Source organism: Lonchura striata, chromosome 5, assembly GCF_046129695.1.
Source record: "Lonchura striata isolate bLonStr1 chromosome 5, bLonStr1.mat, whole genome shotgun sequence".
NCBI lineage: Eukaryota > Metazoa > Chordata > Aves > Passeriformes > Estrildidae > Lonchura > Lonchura striata.
This window is the reverse complement of record NC_134607.1, coordinates 72,235,491-72,257,469: the sequence shown is the minus strand read 5'-3', so window position 1 is coordinate 72,257,469 and position 21,979 is coordinate 72,235,491. Positions and strand designations below refer to the sequence as shown.

The window sequence follows — 21,979 nt, the reverse complement described above, 5'->3', positions numbered from 1 at the left end:
GGGCTTCTGTGGGGTTTGGGAAATGGGAAAGCTTCTGTGGGGTTTTTGGGGTTGGGAAAGCTGTGGGGTTTTGGGGTTGGGGTTTCTGGGGAGTTTTGGGGGTTGGGAAAGATTCTGTGGGGTTTTGGGGGTTGGGGCATCTGTGGAGTTTTGGGGATGGGAAAACTTCTGTGGGGTTTAGGGGCTGGAAAGCTTCTGTGGGGTTTTGGGGTTGGGGCTTCTGTGGGGTTTTGGGGATGGGAAAGGAGTTACAGGGTTTTGCTGTGTGGTTCCAGTTATTAGAGGACTATTCTATGGTCAAAGTTGTTTTGTTAAATCAGTAGAAAAGATGAAATCCATCCCATAAACATCACAATTTTGGCTGAGCTTGATTACCTCCAAGAAAAAAACCAGCAAAGGCCAGGCAGGGTTTGGATATTGGAGAGGTGGAGCAAATCGGCAAATCCCAAATCCTCAACCCAAAGCAGATTTTCCTGCTGCCTCACCTGGAGGCAAAAACTTGAACAAAACAGGGAAAAGTCCAGAGGGATTTGGGGTCATTTGGATGGATTTGGGGTTTGCCCTCGAGGTTTTGGCTGTTCTGAAGCTGAGGGGCAGCGGGGGCCGTTCCTCCCGAGCCCTTCCCGGCCCATCCCCGTTTCCTTTTCCCGTTCCCTCGCAGAGATGCCGGCGCTGATGGCCCTGAGGAAGAGAGCTCAGGGGGAGAAGCCCCTGGCCGGGGCCAAGATCGTGGGCTGCACTCACATCACGGCCCAGACGGCGGTGAGAGCCCGGCCCCAAAGCCCAAATATTGCATTGCCACTGCTTGTACCCCAAACTGACCCCAAACAGGGCATTGCCACTGCTTGTACCCCAAACTGACCCCAAAACTGACCCCAAACAGAGCATTCCCACTGCTCATTTCCTAAACTGACCCCAAACGGGGCATTCCCACTGCTTGTACCCCAAACTGACCCCAAATATTGCATTGCCACTGCTTGTACCCCAAACTGACCCCAAATACTGCATTCCCACTGCTTGTACCTCAAACTGACCCCAAATATTGCATTGCCACTGCTTGTACCCCAAACTGACCCCAAATATTGCATTCCCACTGCTTGTACCCCAAACTGACCCCAAATATTGCATTCCCACTGCTTGTACCCCAAACTGAACCCAAACGGGGCATTCCCACTGCTCATCTCCTAAACTGACCCCAAATATTCCATTCCCACTGCTTGTACCCCAAACTGACCCCAAATATTGCATTGCCACTGCTTGTACCCCAAACTGACCCCAAATATTGCATTGCCACTGCTTGTACCCCAAACTGACCCCAAATATTGCATTGCCACTGCTTGTACCCCAAACTGACCCCAAATATTGCATTCCCACTGCTTGTACCCCAAACTGACCCCAAAACTGACCCCAAACAGGGCATTCCCACTGCTTGTACCCCAAACTGAACCCAAATGGAGCATTCCCACTGCTTGTACCCCAAACTGAACCCAAATGGAGCATTCCCACTGCTTGTACCCCAAACTGACCCCAAAACTGACCCCAAACAGGGCATTCCCACTGCTTGTACCCTAAACTGACCCCAAATATTGCATTCCCACTGCTTGTACCCCAAACTGACCCCAAATATTGCATTGCCACTGCTTGTACCCTAAAGTGATCCCAAATGGGGCATTGCCACTGCTTGTACCCCAAACTGACCCCAAATATTGCATTCCCACTGCTTGTACCCCAAACTGACCCCAAATACTGCATTGCCACTGCTTGTACCCTAAAGTGATCCCAAATATTGCATTCCCACTGCTTGTACCCCAAACTGACCCCAAATATTGCATTGCCACTGCTTGTACCCCAAACTAACCCCACATGCTGTATTTTGCTGCTATTCCCTGTGTTTTTCTTTAAAAAACCCACAAGTCGTGCCGATTTCCCGGGCGTTTTTGCAGACAAACCCCCGATTTCCCTGATTCCCGGGTTGTTTTTCTCCATAAAACCCGAATTGTGCTGATTTTGTCCCTTTTTTGGTGCAGGTGCTGATGGAGACGCTGGGAGCGCTGGGAGCCCAGTGCCGCTGGGCCGCCTGCAACATCTACTCCACCCTCAACGAGGTGGCGGCGGCGCTGGCCGAGAGCGGTACGCAATTCCCGGGAATCCCCCGGAATTTGCAGGGAATTCCTCCTGGGTTTTGTAGGGAAATCCTCCTGGGTTTTATAGGGAATTCCTCCTGGGTTTTATGGGGCATTGCTTCTGCGTTTTATAGAAAATTCCTGGGTTTTATAGATAATTTCTCCTAGGTTTTATAGGGAATTCCTGCATTTTATAGATAATTTCTGCTGGATTTTATAGGGAATTTCTTCTGCATTTCATAGGGAAATCCTCCTGGGTTTTATAGGGAAATCCTCCTGGGTTTTGTAGGGAAATCCTCCTGGGTTTTGTAGGGAATTCCTCCTGGGGCATTGCTTCTGCGTTTTATAGAAAATTCCCGGGTTTTATAGATAATTTCTCCTGGATTTTATAGGGAATTTCTTCTGCATTTCATAGGGAATTCCTCCTGGGTTTTGTAGGGAATTCCTCCTGGGTTTTATGGGGCATTGCTTCTGTGTTTTATAGAAAATTCACGGGGTTTATAGAGAATTCCTCCTGGGTTTTATAGGGAATTTCTTCTGCATTTCATAGGGAATTCCTCCTGGGTTTTATAGGGAAATCCTCCTGGGTTTTATAGGGAATTCCTCCTGCATTTTATAGGGAATTCCTCCTGCATCTTATAGGGAATTCCTCCTGCATTTTATGGGGCATTGCTTCTGTGTTTTATAGAAAATTCACGGGGTTTCTAGAGAATTCCTCCTGGGTTTTATAGGGAATTCCTGCGTTTTATAGGGAAATGCTCCTGCATTTTATAAGGAATTCCTCCTGGATTTCATAGAGAATTTCTGCTGGATTTTATGGGGAATTCCTTTTTCATTTTATAGGGAATTCATCTTGGATTATATATAACACCCAAGTGTTTTACCTGGGTAATTGCCAAGGATTTTACCTGGATAAATCCAGAGGTTTTACCTGGGTAAGACCACGGATTTTACCTGGATAAATCCAGGGATTTTACCTGGGTAAGGCCAAGGGTTTCTCCTGGATAAAATGAGGGATTTTACCTGGGTAAATCCAGGGATTTTACCTGGGTAAGGCCAAGAGTTTTTCCTGGATAAAATGAGGGATTTTACCTGGATAAATCCAGGGATTTTACCTGGATAAAATCAAGGGTTTTACCTATGTAATGCAAAGGGTTTTACCTGGGTGAGGCCAAGGATTTTACCTGGATAAATACAGAGGTTTTACTTGTGTAATGACAGGGATTTACATGGGTAAGACCAAGGGTTTTACCTGGATAAATCCATGGATTTTACCTGGATAAAATCAAGGGTTTTACCTATGTAATGCAAAGGGTTTTACCTGGGTGAGGCCAAGGATTTTACCTGGATAAATACAGAGGTTTAACTTGTGTAATGACAGGGATTTACATGGGTAAGACCAAGGGTTTTACCTGGATAAATCCATGGATTTTACCTGGATAAAATCAAGGAATTCACCTGGCTGAAGCCACAGGTTTAACCACGAGCTCTGGAACACCCAGAAGAAGCCAAACCCACCGTGGGCCTCGCTGGCTGAAGCTGAGTAATAATTGAATCTATTCAAACAACACATGAATTAATAAATGAGTGTCCAGGAGCTCATTCCCAAGGGATTTTCCTGCCTGAACTCCTCTCCCTCCCTGGCCAGGGTTCCCTGTGTTTGCCTGGAAGGGCGAATCCGAGGACGATTTCTGGTGGTGCATCGACCGCTGCGTCAACGTCGAGGGCTGGCAGCCCAACATGGTGAGTCGGGAAACACCTGCACTTCTTCCTGCATTTTAGGGGGAATTCCTGCTGCATTTTATGGAAAATTCCTGGGTTTTATAGAGAATTTCTCCTGGGTTTTATAGAGAATCCCTCCTGCATTTTAGGGGAAATTCCTGCTGCATTTTATGGAAAATTCCTGGGTTTTATGGAGAATTTCTCCTGGGTTTTATAGAGAATTCCTCCTGCATTTAAGGGGGAATTCCTGCTGCATTTTATGGAAAATTCCTGGGTTTTATAGAGAATTTCTCCTGGGTTTTATAGAGAATCCCTCCTGCATTTCATGGGGAATTTCTTCTGCATTTTATAGAGAATTCTTCCTGCATTTTACGGGGAATTTCTTCTGCATTTTATGGAAAATTCCTGGGTTTTATAGAGACTTTCTCCTGGATTTTATAGAGAATTCCTGGATTTTATGGAGAATTCCTCCTGCATTTTATAGAGAATTCCTCCTGCATTTTATAAGGAATTCCTCCTGGATTTTATGGGGATCTCCTCCTGCTTTTTATAGGGAACTCCTCCTGCATTTTATAAGGAATTCCTCCTGCATTTTATAGAGAATTCCTCCTGCATTTTACGGGGACCTACTTAGTTGTATAAGGAGTTCATCCTGGATTTTATAGAGAATTTATCCTGGATTTTATAGAGAATTTATCCTGCATTTTATAGAGAATACCTCCTGCATTTTATAGGGAATTCCTCTTGGAATTTGTAGGGAATTTCTCCTGCATTTTATAGGGAATTTCTGGATTTATAGGGAATTCCTCCTAGATTTTATAGGGAATTCCTCTTGCATTTTATAGATAACTCCTACTTCGTTTTATAAGGAATTCCTCCTGCATTTTATAGGGAATTCCTCCTGCATTTTATAGCAAATTCCTACATTGTTTTATAGGGAACTCATCCTGGTTTTTATAGGGAATTTCTCCTGGATTTTATAGGGAATTACTGAATTTTATAGGGAATTCCTCCTGCATTTTATAGAGAATTCCTCTTGCATTTTACAGATAACTCCTACTTCGTTTTATAAGGAATTCCTCCTGCATTTTATAGGGAATTCCTCCTGCATTTATAGGGAATTCCTCCTGCATTTATAGGGAATTTCTTCTGGATTTTATGGGGAATTCCTGGATTTTATAGGGAATTCCTCCTGCATTTTATAGAGAATTCCTACTTCATTTCATAAGTCATTCCTCTTGGATTTTATAGAGAATTCCTGGATTTTCTGGGGAATTCCTCCTGGAGAGGGAAGGGAAGGCCACCTAAAATCTCCTGGATCTCACCAGGCGAGGTTTGCTTTCGGCGCTTCCAAAATTGAACCCACACAAACCTCAGGCACCCGGCTCCCTTTTTATCCCGCCCTTGATTCCAGGGAAAACAGAGCACCTGGAGCGGGGAGAGCAGAATCCTTTCCAGCTGTCAGATGTGCTTTTTTCACCACATTTCCCCAGGGATTTCGGGCCCTGGAGCTCCTGATTTAAATACGAGACGTGGCCGAAGGTGGAAACGTGGCTCTGAGTTGGGATTTTGCCAATATTGGCTCGTTTGAGGTGGGATTTTTGTCCCTTCCCGTCGCTGTCGCCTCTAAAAAGAACTGGGAATGTCAAAAAAAAATCCAGCCCCGAGGTATCAGACTGAGTCTGGAGCTGGGAGCAGCTTTGTTCTGCTCTCTGAGGAATCGTTTCCTGCCCAAAAAATGCCACTTTTGGAGCAAAATGTGGATTTGGCTTTCCCGGGATCTCTTCATCCTGGGACTGTTTCCAGACCTGCTCCTGGAGCATGGAAATGATGGAGGGAGCACCGGGACCTTGGAGCTGTTCCCTGAGATTTTGCTGGATTTTTGGAGATAAGAAATGATTCTAAATGGTTTTAGAGATGAAAAATTATTATAAATGGCTTTAGAGAGAAGAAATAGGATGCTGGGTGAGGAACAGGGTGTGAGATGGATCTTAAAGTCAGGGAATTATGGAATGGTTTGGGTTGGGAGGGATTTCGATCCCATCCCATTCCACAGGGACACCTCCCACTGTCCCAGTGCTCCCAGCCCCATCCAGCCCGGCCCGGGACATTCCAGGGATCCAGGGGCAGCCCCAGCTGCTCTGGGAATTCTGTGCCACCCTCATTTTTCCCATCCTTGCTCCCTGTTCCTTGGACATGGGGCCAGTTCATGGCCATTCCCTTCTGGGAATCCTTCATGGGATGGCTCTGGGAATTCTGGCCTTCAGGGGAAGGCTCCTTCTGGACAGGAGTGGTTCAGAAAAAGGATTTTTTTTTTTTTTTCCTGGAAAACATGGAATCTGCGAGGTTTCCTTCATGGAAGAGCCTCTCCAGGGATTTTCTGCTGGAGAAAACCTTGGGAGGGAGTTGGTGACCTGGAGAGGAGTTCCAGGTACCTGCCAAGGCTGCTTTTCTCTGGGAAAAATTATTTCCATCTCAAATAAACTGTTTTTTTCCCCAAAAAAAAAAAAAAAAAAAACCAACCTAAACCTGCATGGAAGAATAGGAACGAGGCCAAAGCTTCAAGAAACTGGGAAAACTGCAGGAATGTGGGATGGGCTGTAGGATATCTGGGGGTGCCACACCAAGGTGACCTCCCAGCCCCTCTGGGATCTCCTCCGTGGCGTTTCCATCCCCAGCTCTCCCGGGAATGGGGGAATGCCAAGGGCCGGATTCCCTCTTGGAAGAGGATTAAACATCAAACCTCCCTCCACTAAACTGGGATTCATCCAACGAAGAGTCCAGGGAATTCCCAGTTCTGAATTCCAAATTCCTCCGGGTTCCCCTTAACCCTTCCCAGCCCGTGGATGGGACACGGAGCCGGGGATGGATTCCCTGGAGACTCCTGGAGGACGCCCGTGGAGCAGCAGGAATTCCAGCAATTCCCACATTCCGGAAAAGGAGGGAGCAGAACGTTCCCAAGGAGCTCTGCGGCCATGGCTGGCGGCGTGACCGGCAGAGCTGGGAATGTCACCCCTGAGCCAGGGGTGTTCCCGTTTCCCGGGAAGGCTCCGCAGGGTCCCCGCCCAGCTCCAGCTGCTTCCACCCAGCCTCGGGATTTTGGGACGCCCAGAATTCCCTAAATCCCTGCAGGACACGTCCCTAAACTCCTGGCTGCTGTGGGGTGGGGATGAGCTGGGAGATGCCTCCGGGCAGGGCCCCTTCCCTGGCCTCAGGACAGCGGTGAGGGAACCCCTGAACCTCTCCGGGATCCCGCGGGAAGGGATCCAGCGGCCTCGGGCCAGGGATGAGGATGATGATGGTGGTGAAGTGAGAAATCTTTGAGGAGGAGGAGAAGGTAAAGGAGGACAATGATGCAGTGAGAAGGTCTTTGACTTTGGTGTAGGGAATGTGCAAAGATGAGGATGATGATGGAGTTGGAATTCCTTGCCTTGGAGTAGGGAACATGCAAAGAAGAGGAGGAAGATGGTGATGATGATGATGATGAAGAAGTGAGAAGTCTTTGACCTCAGTGTATGGAATATGGAAAGAGGAGGAGGAGGAAGAGGAGGAGGATGCAGTGAGAAGTCTTTGGTTTAGGGAATGTGCAAAGAGTTGGATGAGGATGATGATGATGATGATGATGATGATGATACAATGAAAAGTCTTTGACATCTGTATGTGGAATATGCAAGGATGAGGATGATGGTGATGGTGATGATGATGATGATGATGAAGAAGTGAGAAGTCTTCGACCTCAGTGTATGGAATATGGAAAGAGGAGGAGGAGGAGGAAAAGGAGGAGGAGGAGGAAGAGGAGGATGCAGTGAGAAGTCTTTGGTTTAAGGAATGTGCAAAGAGTGGGATGAGGATGATGATGATGATGATGATGATGATGATGATGATGATGATGGTGATGATGGTGATGATGATACAATGAAAAGTCTGACATCAGTGTATGGAATATGCAAGGATGAGGATGATGATGATGATGGTGATGATGATGATGGTGATGATGATGATGATGATACAATGAAAAGTCTTTGACATCAGTGTGTGGAATATGCAAGGATGATGATGATGATGATGATGGTGATGATGATGATGATGATACAATGAAAAGTCTTTGACATCAGTGTGTGGAATATGCAAGGATGATGATGATGGTGATGAGGATGATGGTGATGATGATGATGATGATGGTGATGGTGACTCTGAGGCTGACGGTGGCCGTTGTGCTGTCACCCTGTGCAGCCCCTGGACACTTCCCCTGCCCTGGGTGACATCTGCTCCCTGTTTTCCCTGGAATCCAGCAGCGTTCTCACACTTCCCACCTTGCCCAGGCCACCGGGGCCTGCTGGGGGCAGGAGGACGTGGCAAAATCCACATTTGGGTTTTTTCCTTTTCTTCTGCCTTTTCCTCTTCTTCTTTCTCCCTGGGTGCCATTCCAGGTGTTCCATACTCATAAACTGGCCAAGCTCTTGGACCTCTCTTTTCCCTGGCACCCTGAGGTTTCTGGGCCTGAGCTGTTCTCCTGCCTGCCCTTCCCAAGGCAGTTTTCCAGAGGGTTCCTCTCCTCACTCACCTCCAACGTTTCCATTCCAGCAGCGGCTCCGTGGCTCCCTGCCGGCCCCGGGTGACTCCGTGGCTGTTTCTATTCCAGATCCTGGATGATGGGGGAGATCTCACCCACTGGATCTACAAGAAATACCCCAACATGTTCAAGAAGATCAAGGGCATTGTGGAGGAGAGCGTCACCGGGGTCCACAGGTTTGGGACAAAGCCCAGTCCCCCAGAGCTGAGCTCGGCTTTTCCCCCAGCCTGGGCCTGGCTTGTGGAAACTGCTTTAAATCCTGAGCAGTTTAAATCCTGAGCAGTTTAAATCCTGAGCAGTTTAAATCCAGCAGGACCCTGGAACTGCTCTGAGCCCCAGGGAGCAGCAGGAGCCTCTCCCGTGGGTGGGAGGGTGTCCAGGTGTGGGGTGGGAGGGGAGGAGAGGCTCTCGCCTCCTGTGGGAGGTGGAAGAGGAGGAAGCCCAGAGCACAGCCCTCCCCTAAATCCGTGGGAAGAGGTGAGATTTGGGAAGAGGAACTGAGTTGTTGAGAAGCTCGGAGAGGGGTGAGTGAAATCCCTCGGTGCCTGGCAGGAGCAGAGCTGGGCTGGGAGCGGCTCTGGGGCTTGGGAGGTGTCAGAGGAGCTTTTCCATGGAATTCATCCCATCCCAGGTGCCGGGAAGCAGGGAACTGAGGAGAGCAGCACCTTTTGCTGAGTTCTCACAGGGGAAAAGGCTTGGCTGCAGCTCTGAGCTCATCAGAGCTTGGCCAGAGGATCAGGCAGCTCCTGGAACAGGGAAATGAAATGTGTGGAACAGGGAAGTGGCTCCAGCTCTGCACCAGTGGCTCAGGAGAAGGAAGGACTGGTGATATTTCCAGGATCCGAAATCCCAGGGTGGGAAGAAGAGGTTTCTCCAAAGGCAGGTTCTCCTTCCCAAGGGCTGGAGCAGGATTTCCAGACTCTCTGGAAAGAAGAGGCACAGTGAGGGGTTTAAATCCATTTTTTAGTGATTTTCCTGCTCCGGGGAGTCAAGTCTGTGCCCAGAGCTGAGAGCAGGGGGATGCTGGAGAAGGGAAGGATCCAGGGAGAGCTTCCAGCACATTCCAGGCCCTGAAGGGGCTCCAGGAGAGCTGAAATTTGGGAAAAGCCTGGAGGGACAGGACCCAGGGAATGGCTCCCACTGCCAGAGGGCAGCCATGGATGGGATTTGGGAATGAGGAATTCCTGGCTGGGCTGGGATTGCCAGAGCAGCTGGGGCTGCCCTGGATCCCTGCAATGTCCCAGGAAAGGCTGGAGCAGCCTGAGATCATGGCAGGTGGCCCTGGAATGAGCTCTGAGGTCCCTTCCCACCCAAACTGGTCCAGGATTCTGGGATTTGGGACACTCAGGATCCATCCCAAGGGATTTTTATGGAAAATGGGGATAGAAAAGAGAGGGAAAGGGAAGGGAGACCCTTCATGGTTTCCTGAGATTCCAAGTGAAGCCCCTGGGTCCATGAATTTCTTGGAGAGGAGATGGATCCAGTGTCAGGCTGGGAGAGCTGGGAATGTTCTCCTGGAGAAGGGAAGGATCCAGGGAGAGCTTCCAGCACATTCCAGGAGCTCCAGGAGAGCTGCAGAGGGACCGGGGACAAGGATGGAGGGACAGGACCCAGGGAATGGCTCCCACTGCCAGAGGGCAGCCATGGATGGGATTTGGGAATGAGGAATTCCTGGCTGGGCTGGGATTGCCAGAGCAGCTGGGGCTGCCCCTGGATCCCTGGAATGTCCCAGGCCAGGCTGGACAGTGCCCAGTGCCCCTGCCCATGGCCAGGAAGATCCTTAAGGCCCCTTCCAGCCCAAAGCCCCGAGGGCAGGGCGAATTCCCGGGGGATAATGCCCGGTTCCGTGCCCGTGCCAGGCTGTACCAGCTCTCCAAGGCGGGCAAGCTCTGCGTGCCAGCCATGAACGTCAACGACTCCGTCACCAAGCAGAAGTTCGACAACCTCTACTGCTGCCGGGAGTCCATCCTGGACGGGTGAGCGGGACCCTCGGGAGCGGGAGGAGTCCCACGGGGACGGGGAGGAATCCCACGGGGAACAACGGGGAGGAATCCCACGGGGAATGGGGAGGAATCCCACGGGGAACAACAGGGAATGGGGAGGAATCCCACGGGGAGCAACGGGGAGGAATCCCACGGGAACGGGGAGGAATCCCACGGGGAGCAACGGGGAGGAATCCCACGGGAACGGGGAGGAATCCCACGGGGAACAACGGGGAGGAATCCCACGGGGAATGGGGAGGAGTCCCACGAGGAACAACGGGGAACGGGGAGGAGTTCCTACAGGGAATGGGGAGGAATCCCACGGGGAACAATGGGGAGGAATCCCATGGGGAACAACGGGGAGGAATCCTACAGGGAACAGGGAGGAATCCCATGGGGAACAACGGGGAGGAATCCCACGGGGAACAACAGGGAATGGGGAGGAATCCCACAGGGAACAATGGGGAGGAATCCCACGGGGAACAACAGGGAATGGGGAGGAATCCCACGGGGAACAACGGGGAGGAATCCCACGGGGAATGGGGAGGAATCCCATGGGGAACAACGGGGAGGAATCCCACGGGGAACAGAGAGGAATTCCTACAGGGAATGGGGAGGAATCCCACAGGGAACAAGGAGGAATCCTCATGGGAACAGGAAGGAATCCCCACAGGGAATCGGGAGGAATCCCCACAGGGAATCGGGAGGAATCCCACAAGGAATGGGGAGGAATCCTACAGGGAACAGGGAGGAATTCTTATAGGGAATGGAGAGAAATCCCACTGGCGATGGGGAGGAATCCCACAGGGAACAGGGAATGAGGAGGAGTTCCCATGGGGAATGGGGAGGAACTCCCATGGGAAACAGAATGGAATTCCATGGGGAACGGGGAGGAATCCTCATGGGAAACAGGGAGGAATCCCACAGGGAATGGGGAGGAATCCTCATGGGAACAGGGAGGAATCCTATGGGGAAGGAGGAGAAATCCCACAGGGAACCGGGAGGAATCCCCATGGGAATGGGGAGGAATCCCCATGGGAAGCAGGGAGGAATCCCACTGGGAATGAGGAGGAATCCCACAGGGATTTTTTCTCTCCAGTTCTTCATTCCCTTTCTTTTCATGGAATTGGGTGTCCGTGTCCCTCCAGCCCCAAATTCCTTCATGGCCAAGTGAGGCTGGGACAGGTTTTGTCCTTGCTGTGACATCGTTTGTGGCACAATCCATGAACAATCCGTGAATTTGGGGTGTGCAGCAGCCTCTCCAAGGAATGGGAATCATGAGGGGGGTGAAATAATGGGAGCAGAATTCCCAGAGTAGCTGGGGCTGCCCCTGGATCCCCGGAATGTCCAAGGCCAGGCTGGAGCAGCCTGGGACAGTGGGATGGACATGGACATGGGATAGGATGGGATGGGATTTAAGGTTCTTTCCAACCCCAAAATTCCTGGGATTCCATGGAAACACCTTGAAGAGTAAGCTGGGATTTGGGTTCAGCCTGGTGCAGGAATTGGAGACGGGGTCAGGGCAGATGAGAGCAGAGGTGCCTTAAAGCTGCTGTGGGTTTCAGCTGGATTTTCCTGGAAAAAGGAGGGAATTTCACCTTCCCTGCACTGCTAACCTATTTACTCCAGAGCTAAAAATAGCCTGGAATGTAGGACACGCTGGGGAGGGAGCAGAAGGAAGCCAGAGGAAGGGGGAGCTGCTTTTGGGATTCTGGCACGGAGTTCCCACTCCCCTGCTGCTCCTGGGGCTCTTCCTTGGGGAGCACTCGGGGTTGACAATAAAAATTCAGATTAAAGTAATTGTGGAGAGGCTCTTCAGTATTCAGGGAGTGTCAAAACAAAGGGTGAAAGGATAAAAATCAACAGGAAAAGAGCTCCAAACCCAAATTCCATCCTCTTTTGTTGGAAGAACAAGAGAACCCCCACCCTTCCAAAAGGAAAAGGGAATTTTTAGGTGCTTTTGGGGTTTTCTCTTCCCCTGGAATTTCAGGGATGCAGGATCCAGCTGTGGGATCCATCCTTGGAGCAGCTCTCAGTGCTGGGCTGGAATTCTGACCTTTAATTGTGGTTTTATTTCCTTTTTCCTCAGCCTGAAGAGGACCACAGACATGATGTTTGGAGGGAAGCAGGTGGTGGTGTGTGGCTATGGGGAGGTAAGGGGCTCCATTTTCCCAGTTTTCCCCCTTTTCCCACTGGGAATTCCCTGTGTAAAATCAGCACAGCTTCCTCCACCCCCGGGTCTTTGCACCTGCAGGACCCTCCAAAGCGCAGGAGTTCGACAAAAACCAAAAGTTTTCTTCATTTCTTTATTGTTAAAGAGATGCCAAAGCTGAATCTTTAAAAAAATACATTAAATATTCTCCATATCTTTAATATTTGGATATTGGCATGGCCACATAATGATACAACACGTATTTCTAGAATTTTAATATTATATTTAATCGGATTTTACTAAAATCAGAGGTTCTGCAGATGTTCTGGGCATTCCAGTGTGGCCAAGAGAGAATTCATGTTAATTTATCCCTTCACCCACCCTCTCTCCACATGGGAATATTCCCTTTTTCCCGGTTTTTCTCAGGACCAGTTCACACCAGTGGCAGCGGGTGCTCTACTGGAATTTTTTGAATGCCCCAGCAGCTGGAATGGGTCCGTTTCTCCTGCTGTAACCACATTTTTGGGAACATTTTAACCTTGATTCCTGCACTGCCTGTGCTGGCCAAAGGTTAAAGCTCGTTAACCCTCCGAGGTTAATTACCCCTAAAGCTTCCTGAGTGGAGCAAAGGCTGCAGGAGGCTCTGGAAGGTTCTCTGGGATCACAGGAATCTCCGTTGCACATTCCAGACCTTGGGGTGTTCTGGATGAGAACAACCCCTGGGGCCAAGCCCAGCGGGGATTTTGGGGAGCCTGGGGCTGCCCCAGGGCAGGGATTTGGGGATGTGGGGACGCCCTGAGCTCCGTCCCTCTTGCAGGTGGGGAAGGGCTGCTGTGCTGCCCTGAAGGCCATGGGCTCCATCGTCTACGTCACCGAGATCGACCCCATCTGCGCCCTGCAGGCCTGGTAAGGCTGCAGCCCCCCGAGCGGGGCAGCCCCCCACGTTCCTGTGCTGCCCCCCACATTCCTGAGCAGCCCCCCACGTTCCTGAGCATCCTCTCAGCTCCCTGTATATCCCCCCATGTTCCTGAGCAGCTCCCCACATTCCTGAGCAGCCCCCCACGTTCCTGAGCATCCCCCCACGTTCCTGAGCAGCCCCCCACGTTCCTGAGCATCCCCCCACGTTCCTGAGCAGCCCCCCACATTCCTGAGCAGCCCCCCACATTCCTGAGCATCCCCCCACGTTCCTGAGCAGCCCCCCACGTTCCTGAGCATCCCCCCACGTTCCTGTGCATCCCCCCACATTCCTGAGCAGCCCCCCACATTCCTGAGCAGCCCCCCACGTTCCTGAGCAGCCCCCCAGCTCCCTGCCCTAAAACATCTCCTGGTTTATCCCATCCCAGGAAGGGACCTGCCCTAAAACATCTCCCAGTTTATCCCATCCCACAGCAGCCAGGAGCTGGGACACGGCTTGCCAGGATTTTGGGAATGAGCTGCTCCCTGGCTCTGCCAGGGCTGTTCCCACACCTCACCCTGGGGGTGTTGGGGAGCCCTCACCGGCACCAGGACACCCCAAAAAAGGCTGAGCCCCCCCTGAGACCTGACCTCGATCCCTCCACACACAGCTGGCTTTGGATCCTCCCTGTGCACCCCCAGGGGTGGGATCCCAAAAACACCCAGAGCCCTCAGCCTGCTCCTCACCAGGTTGTTATGGTGAGCGGACTAACGAGTTCTAATTAGCAGAGCTGATGAACTTTTGGGTTACTCAGCTGGGAATTTCCAGCAGTCCCTTCCCTGACCCCGCACGAGGCAGCAGCAGCAGCACGTGGCCCCTCTCAGGAGGAGCTTGCAGTGGGGAAAAAGCTCAGGAAACGGGGACATGCAGCAGAAAAAAATGACTTTTTTTTTTTTTAGCAACTATGATTTTGCAGCTTGTGAGAGGCACAGGAAGGAGCTCTGGGGAGGATTGTCAACAGATCCCAAAAAAACCCACCCTGCCCTTGTTATCCCAGAACTCACCTTGCTGGGGAGGGCAGGGCAGGCCTGCCGGGGGCTCGGCACCTCTGAGGGTTCTGCAGGTGCCTAAATAAGGATTTTGGGGTGGTGAGAGGCACCCACAGCTTTGGGGAGTTTTTTAGGATGCTCTAAATCCATCCCAACCTGGATTCTGAGCGGATCCACAGCTCCTGGATGTTCCTTGCAGGAAGAACAGTTCTAAAAAACCCATCAGGGCCAAGGGTTGAGGTTTGCAGATGAGAAGGCCCCGACAGGACACGGGAAAGCCCCAAAATCCCTTCTCACTTCTTCTCACAAATGTCCCAGACCCTCCAGCGTGACCCCAGAAACTCCCAGTGGCTCATCAGGAAGATAAAAAGGGGATCTGGGGTCACTTTGTCCCTGTTTCTGCTCTCAGCATGGACGGGTTCCGGCTGGTGAAGCTCAACGAAGTCATCAGGCAGGTGGACATCGTCATCACCTGCACAGGTACGGGGCCAGGAGGGGGGAGAGGGGATTCACACCCCAAAACGGCCCCACCCCAGCCTGAGGGAAAGCCCCAGAGGCGGGGCAGGACGGGGCACTCATCCGGGTTTGGGTGCTGGCAGGCAACAAGAACGTGGTGACCAGGGAACATCTGGACAGGATGAAGAACAGCTGCATTGTCTGCAACATGGGGCACTCCAACACCGAGATCGACGTGGTGAGCAGGGCTGGGGGGCTTGGGGTGGCAGCTTTGGGGTGGGGACGGGGTTTTGGGGTGATGGTGCTCTGAGGGGACTGTTTTAGAGTGGTGCTGCTTTGAGGCCGTGGTGTTTGGGGTGGTGGTGGTTTGGGGTGATGGTGCTTTTGGGCTGTGGTGTTTGGGGTGGTGGTGTTTGGGGTGGTGGTGCTTTTGGGCTGTGGTGTTTGGGGTGGTGGTGGTTTGGGATGGTGGTGCTTTGAGTGACTGTTTTGGGGTGGCAGCGTTTGGGGTAAGGATATTTTAGGATAATGATGTTTTGGGCTGAGCGGTGTTTGGGGTGATTGTTTCGGGGTGATGGTGTTTGGGGTTACAGTGTTTTAGGATGATGGTGCTTTGGGGCAGTGGTGTTTAGGATGATGGTTCTTTGGGGCAGTGGTGTTTGGGATGATGGTTCTTTGGGGCAGTGGTGTTTAGGATGATGGTTCTTTGGGGCAGTGGTGTTTGGGATGATGGTTCTTTGGGGCAGTGGTGTTTGGGATGATGGTTCTTTGGGGCAGTGGTGTTTGGGATGATGGTTCTTTGGGGCAGTGGTGTTTAGGATGATGGTTCTTTGGGGCAGTGGTGTTTGGGATGATGGTTCTTTGGGGCAATGGTGTTTGGGATGATGGTTCTTTGGGGCAATGGTGTTTGGGATGATGGTGCTTTGGGGCAGTGGTGTTTGGGATGATGGTGCTTTGGGGCAATGGTGTTTGGGATGATGGTTCTTTGGGGCAATGGTGTTTGGGAAGATGGTGCTTTGGGGCAGTGGTGTTTGGGGTGGGGGTGCTTTGAGTGACACATTTTGGGGTGATGGAGTTTTGGGCTAGTGGTGTTTGGACTGGTGGTATTTTGGGGAGATGGTGTTTGGGGTGATTGTTTTAGGGTGATGGTGTTTTGGGGTGATGGTGCTTTGGGGCAATGGTGTTCTAAGGTGATGGAGCTTTGGAGTTTTAGGATGATGGTTCTTTGGGGCAATGGTGTTTGGGATGATGGTTCTTTGGGGCAATGGTGTTTGGGATGATGGTTCTTTGGGGCAATGGTGTTTGGGATGATGGTTCTTTGGGGCAATGGTGTTTGGGATGATGGTGCTTTGGGGTAACTTTCAGGGTCAGAGTGCTTTGGGGTAACGGTGTTTTGGGCTTTAGGATAATGGTGTTCTGAGGTGATGGTGCTTTGGGGCAGTTTGGGGTGACACTTTGAGTGACACTGTCTGGGGTGATGGTGAATCCTCCTCACCAGATCTTGGTCACTCGTGGTGGAGCTTTGATGGAGCTCATACAAACAGCCCAGGCTGTGAGCCCCAGGGGTGCCACTCGGGGGGCTGGGCTGGGTCTGGGGGAGATGACACTCCCAGGATGCTGGCAGGGGGTTCTGCCTCTTTCCATCCCGTTCCTGAGCTCCTGGGCTGGCTCTGCTGCTGCTGTGACGTTTCCCCGTTTTCCAGGCCAGCCTGCGCACGCCCGAGCTCACCTGGGAGCGCGTCAGGTCCCAGGTGGATCACGTCATCTGGCCCGACGGCAAGAGGATCGTGCTGCTGGCAGAGGTGAGAGCAGCAGGAACTGCAGCTGAGGGGTCCCTGGGCCTCGTGGAATTTGGCTCAGGGAATCGTGGAATCGCAGATTTAGGTTGGAAAACGCCTCGGAGTCCATCAAGTCCAACCGTTCCCAGCGCTGCCATTGCCACCACTGCCCCACGTCCCCAAGTGCCACATCCACAGGGCTTTAAATCCCTCCAGGGATGGGGACTCCACCCCTGCCCTGGGCAGCTGTGCCAGGGCTGGACAACCCTTTCCAGGAAGGAATTCCCCAAAATCCACCCTGGCCCAGTCTGGGGCCGTTCCCTCTGCTCCTGTCCCTGTTCCCTGGAGCACAGCCCGACCCCCCGGCTGTCCCCTCCTGGCAGGGACTTGTGCAGAGCCACAAGGTCCCCCTGGGTTCCTGGGATGAAGAAAAACCCCTTGTTTTAACTCATCCCACTCCAGGGTATCTCCCACTGGGAGATTCCCACTTCCCAAGGGCAGCCCCACCTTGGGGCCCGCTGCAGGTGACAAACAGCTGGGACACCTTGCTCCAGCAGTCCCTGTCCCTCCTGTGGGGTTACAAACCAGATTTGGTGCCCTGTTAACAACCAGATTCTGCTCCCCAGGGCCGCCTGCTGAACCTGAGCTGCTCCACCGTGCCCACCTTCGTCCTGTCCATCACGGCCACCACCCAGGTGAGGGGGGCCTGGGCTGGGCCGGGGGCAGGCCCCGCTCTGGGGGACAGCAGCCCCTGACCCCGGTGTCCTCCCCGCAGGCCCTGGCTCTGATAGAGCTGTACAACGCTCCCGAGGGCCGCTACAAGCAGGACGTGTACTTGCTGCCTAAAAAAATGGGTAACCATGTTCCTGCTGCATTCTCCTCATGGCTCTTGGGCTGGAATGGCTGGGAGGTGGCCCTGGCCAGGCTGGGTCACCGTCACAGCCGGGAGGTGGCCCTGGGCCAGGCTGGGTCACCGTCACAGCCAGGAGGTGACCCTGGGCCAGGCTGGGTCACTGTCACATCTGGGAGGTGACCCTGGCCAGGCTGGGTCACTGTCACATCTGGGAGGTGACCCTGGGCCAGGCTGGGTCACTGTCACAGCCAGGAGGTGACCTTGGGCCAGGCTGGGTCACTGTCACATCTGGGAGGTGGCCTTGGGCCAGGCTGGGTCACTGTCACATCTGGGAGGTGACCCTGGCCAGGCTGGGTCACTGTCACATCTGGGAGGTGGCCCTGGGCCAGGCTGGGTCACCGTCACAGCCGGGAGGTGACCCTGGGCCAGGCTGGGTCACTGTCACAGCCAGGAGGTGACCCTGGGCCAGGCTGGGTCACTGTCACAGCCGGGAGGTGGCCCTGGCCAGGCTGGGTCACTGTCACATCTGGGAGGTGACCCTAGCCAGGCTGGGTCACCGTCACAGCTGGGAGGTGACCCTGGCCAGGCTGGGTCACCGTCACAGCTGGGAGGTGACCCTGGCCAGGCTGGGTCACTGTCACAGCCGGGAGGTGACCCTGGCCAGGCTGGGTCACTGTCACAGCCGGGAGGTGGCCTTGGGCCAGGCTGGGTCACTGTCACATCTGGGAGGTGACCCTGGCCAGGTTGGGTCACCGTCACAGCCGGGAGGTGACCCTGGCCAGGTTGGGTCACTGTCACATCTGGGAAGTGGCCCTGGGCCAGGCTGGGTCACTGTCACAGCCGGGAGGTGACCCTGGGCCAGGCTGGGTCACCGTCACAGCCGGGAGGTGACCCTGGCCAGGTTGGGTCACTGTCACATCTGGGAGGTGGCCCTGGCCAGGCTGGGTCACTGTCACATCTGGGAGGTGGCCCTGGGCCAGGCTGGGTCACTGTCACATCTGGGAGGTGGCCCTGGCCAGGCTGGGTCACTGGGGATGGGCCTCACCCCTGCCCGCAGAGCCCCTCTGAGCACACGGCCACCCTGGGCACGCTTTGGTGGGAGTCGGGGTTTTTGAGGCAGGGCTGGCTTACCCTGATCTTGGGGTGAGGTGACATCTCCCAGAGACGTCAGGTGGGCTGTGCCTCATCCCGGGGGACCCGTGTGGCCTCCGTGCCCGGCTGTGACGAGGCCTGGCCCCCTTTGCCCTCCCGCAGACGAGTACGTGGCCAGCCTGCACCTGCCCACGTTCGACGCGCACCTGACGGAGCTGACGGACGAGCAGGCCAAGTACCTGGGGCTCAACAAGAACGGACCTTTCAAACCCAACTACTACAGGTGCCCTCCCTATGCCCTCCTGTGCCCTCCTGTGCCCTCCTGTCCCCTCCTGTCCCCTCCCAGCCCTTTCCCAGTCCCCTCCCAGTCCCCTCCTGTGCCCTCCCAGTCCCTTCCTGTGCTCTCCTGTCCCCTCCCGTGCCCTCCCGTGCCCTCCCGTGCCCTCCCGTGCCCTCCAGTCCCCTCCCAGTCCCCTCCTGTCCCCTCCCAGCCCTTTCCCAGTCCCCTCCCGTCCCCTCCCAATCCCCTCCTGTGCCCTCCCAGCCCTCTCCCAGCCCTCTCCCAGCCCTCTCCCAGTCCCCTCCCAGTCCCCTCCCAGTCCCCTCCTGTGCCCTCCCAGCCCTTTCCCAGTCCCCTCCTGTGCCCTCCCAGTCCCCTCCTGTGCTCTCCTGTCCCCTCCCGTGCCCTCCCGTGCCCTCCAGTCCCCTCCCAGTCCCCTCCCAGCCCTCTCCCAGTCCCCTCCAGTCCCCTCCATTCCCCTCCTGTGCCGTCCTGTGCCCTCCCAGTCCCCTCCTGTGCCCTCCCAGTCCCCTCCTGTGCCCTCCCAGCCCTCTCCCAGTCCCCTCCTGTGCCCTCCCAGTGCCCTCCCAGTCCCCTCCTGTGCCGTCCTGTCCCCTCCCAGTCCCCTCCCAGCCCTCTCCCAGTCCCCTCCCAGTCCCCTCCAGTCCCCTCCCAGCCCTCTCCTGCCCCACACGGGGATGCCTGTGGGGGCAGAGGGGCCGGGGTTTAGCCCCACTCCGACCCTGGGAGGATTCCCAGGTCTCTGCTCAGACAGCAGGAAGGGGGTGGCGCAGCCGGAGCGGTGACAGGAGCCCTTTGTGCGTGGCAGCAGCTGTCACCCAGACGTGGCAGATGCCAGCGCGATGCCACCGGCTCGGTGGCAGCTTTATTTTTAAAGTTTGACGGAGGATGAGGTGGCACAGAGCGGCCTCGGCCCCGGGGCTGCTCCCACGGGCTCAGCTCCACGGCTCCTTCCTGAGCACAGGCTGGGCAGATCCCCAAAATAATCATAATTTTCAGTAGGAGCCCCTGGATCGCTTCCCTTTCCACATTTTTTAGCCAGCGCTGCCTTGAATTTCCACTGTGAAAATGAAATGGCTTTGCACAAATGTGGATCTGCTTGGGAGGGTGAAGCCCAGATCCTTTTCCTGCTGGAAAAGGGATTTTCTTGGCAGGCAGAGAGCACCGGAACACTCCCAGTTTGGGGATTACTGGGTTTTCCCAGATCCTGAGCTTTTTTTTTCCATTGCAAAATCCTGGTGCTTCCCCGTGGCTGTGCAGGGATTCCCTCTGGTTCGGTTCTCTGTGCCCGGTTTTGGTGCCTGGCACTGCCCAGCCTTGCTGGGAGCGAGGTTTGTCCTGGAGAGGTTGGGATCCGAGGGTCTCGGGAATTCCTGCGCTGAGGGGGAGCCACAACCCCTCCAACTTCCATGGGCACCTCGGGGGCGGCGAGGACCGAGTCCCTTCCTCAGCCATTTCTGTCCTTGGCGTCTCCCCCTGCCAAAATCCACCGTGGCGATGCCGGGGCAGCTCCTCATCCCTTCCCCACTTGGCAAAGCCCCGTTTTTCCTTCTTTCCCCAGATACTGAGTTCCTGCCGCCGCATCCCGGAGAACCGCCAGGAGCTGCGACAAGCACCCGAGTCTTTCTCAACTACTGTACAGGATGAAACCGCGCAAGCTTCCCACGCTAGAGCCGGGCTTGCTGCCATAGTCGACAGTGTGTTTTAGGTTATTTATTTATTAAATTAGGATACTGTTCACGTGGCCTCTGCCACTGGTGTTCGTCCTGCCGCGGGACTGGGAGACGCTGGATTTTCTTTCCGTTCCTTTCATTTTCCTCTTTGGGTTCGTTCTTTTTTCGGGGCTGGGAGGAGGGGGAAGGCGAGGAGGAAGCTGCTGGAATCGAGCCGTGGAATAGTCCCTTATCCCTGCTCACCCCCGCGCACGGCGGGACCCGGCCTGGCAGCCAGGGAATCCCCGGCCGTTCGACAACAGAGCCAAACTCCTCGTGGGCTCCGGAGCTGCCTCGGGAGCAGAGAAGCCTCTCCGCCTCTCCGTGTGCTCTGGAAGTGCCCGGAGCCGTGCCCGGCCGGGGAACCTCGCCTTAGCACTGCCCGGAGCCGTGCCCAAGGGTCAGCGCCGGCCCGGGGAGATCCCCGAGCGCTCCCCTGGCCGCAGCCCCGCGGCGTTTTCCTGCTGCTGTCGTTCCGAGTGCCAACCTCTCTGGATCAACCAAAGTCGTGTTCCCGGCGGGGCCGGGGCAGCCCCGCGCTGCTGGAAGGGGCTCCTCGCCCACCGATGCTGCTCACGCGCCGGCGGCTCCGCCACGCCGAGCAGAGCTCGCCCGGCCGCCCGGCTGGGAGGACCCACGTCCTTCTCCAGCTGAATTTCGGAGTTTTGTTTTCTGCTCACATTTGTACGAATCTGGAATTCCCCTTTGGAATGTATGAGACGCCCGCCGGAGCGACCCCCGCGGATTCCGTGCGAGGGGAGAGTTCAGCATTGCTGAAACCCTTTGGTCACCTCAGCATCGCTGAAACCCTTTGGTCACCTCGACGTGTCAGAGCCGATGGAGACTAAATTTGCCAGAGTTCCCTGTTTTATCCCAGGATGTCCCAGCTGAGCACAGGACAGCGTGACCCGTAGCAAGGTGACTCCCCAAGTGCCGGTGTCCGCGCGGAGTCACTCCTGTCCCTCGTGGAGAACGTGATCCTGCTGAAATAAAACTGCCCAGCCCCCTGAGCACAGAAGCCTCTGTCCTCCCTCTTGGCTCCGGAGTCTCTCCTCGGCTGCAGATCCGTGTTTTGTCCTCCTGGGCTTCTTTGCTATCATGGAGAACTTTTTTGTGGCAGCTCGTTCACGCACAAGGAAGGGAAAACGGAGGAATTGCATCCTCACGTCCTTCCCACGGCTCTTAGGAGATTTGGAGTCAGGTTGGCCACAAGTCGCTCCTCTCCAGAGCAAACGCTCCCATGTGCCGGCTTATTCCAAGCTTCTCTTTGAAATCTCTCAAAATCAGGAAG

The 21,979-nt window shown here is 54.3% G+C and overlaps 1 protein-coding gene across 3 annotated transcripts in view; it reads left to right on the top strand.

Moving 5' to 3' along the window:
* Nucleotides 1–20,716, top strand: part of AHCYL2 (adenosylhomocysteinase like 2) — a 64,089-nt gene extending 43,373 nt beyond the window's left edge. For all 3 annotated transcript variants that reach the window (XM_077783726.1, XM_077783728.1, XM_077783727.1), the window contains exons 4-17: nt 662–762; nt 2,028–2,130; nt 3,772–3,866; nt 8,488–8,594; nt 10,278–10,394; nt 12,490–12,553; nt 13,370–13,458; nt 14,906–14,976; nt 15,096–15,190; nt 16,656–16,754; nt 17,357–17,425; nt 17,506–17,584; nt 18,838–18,958; nt 20,538–20,716. In XM_077783726.1, coding sequence (XP_077639852.1) covers nt 662–762; nt 2,028–2,130; nt 3,772–3,866; nt 8,488–8,594; nt 10,278–10,394; nt 12,490–12,553; nt 13,370–13,458; nt 14,906–14,976; nt 15,096–15,190; nt 16,656–16,754; nt 17,357–17,425; nt 17,506–17,584; nt 18,838–18,958; nt 20,538–20,544 — 1,217 coding nt within the window. In that variant the 3' untranslated portion in view covers nt 20,545–20,716. The remainder of the gene's footprint in view (nt 1–661; nt 763–2,027; nt 2,131–3,771; nt 3,867–8,487; nt 8,595–10,277; nt 10,395–12,489; nt 12,554–13,369; nt 13,459–14,905; nt 14,977–15,095; nt 15,191–16,655; nt 16,755–17,356; nt 17,426–17,505; nt 17,585–18,837; nt 18,959–20,537) is intronic.
* The last annotated feature ends 1,263 nt before the right edge of the window (nt 20,717–21,979 follow it).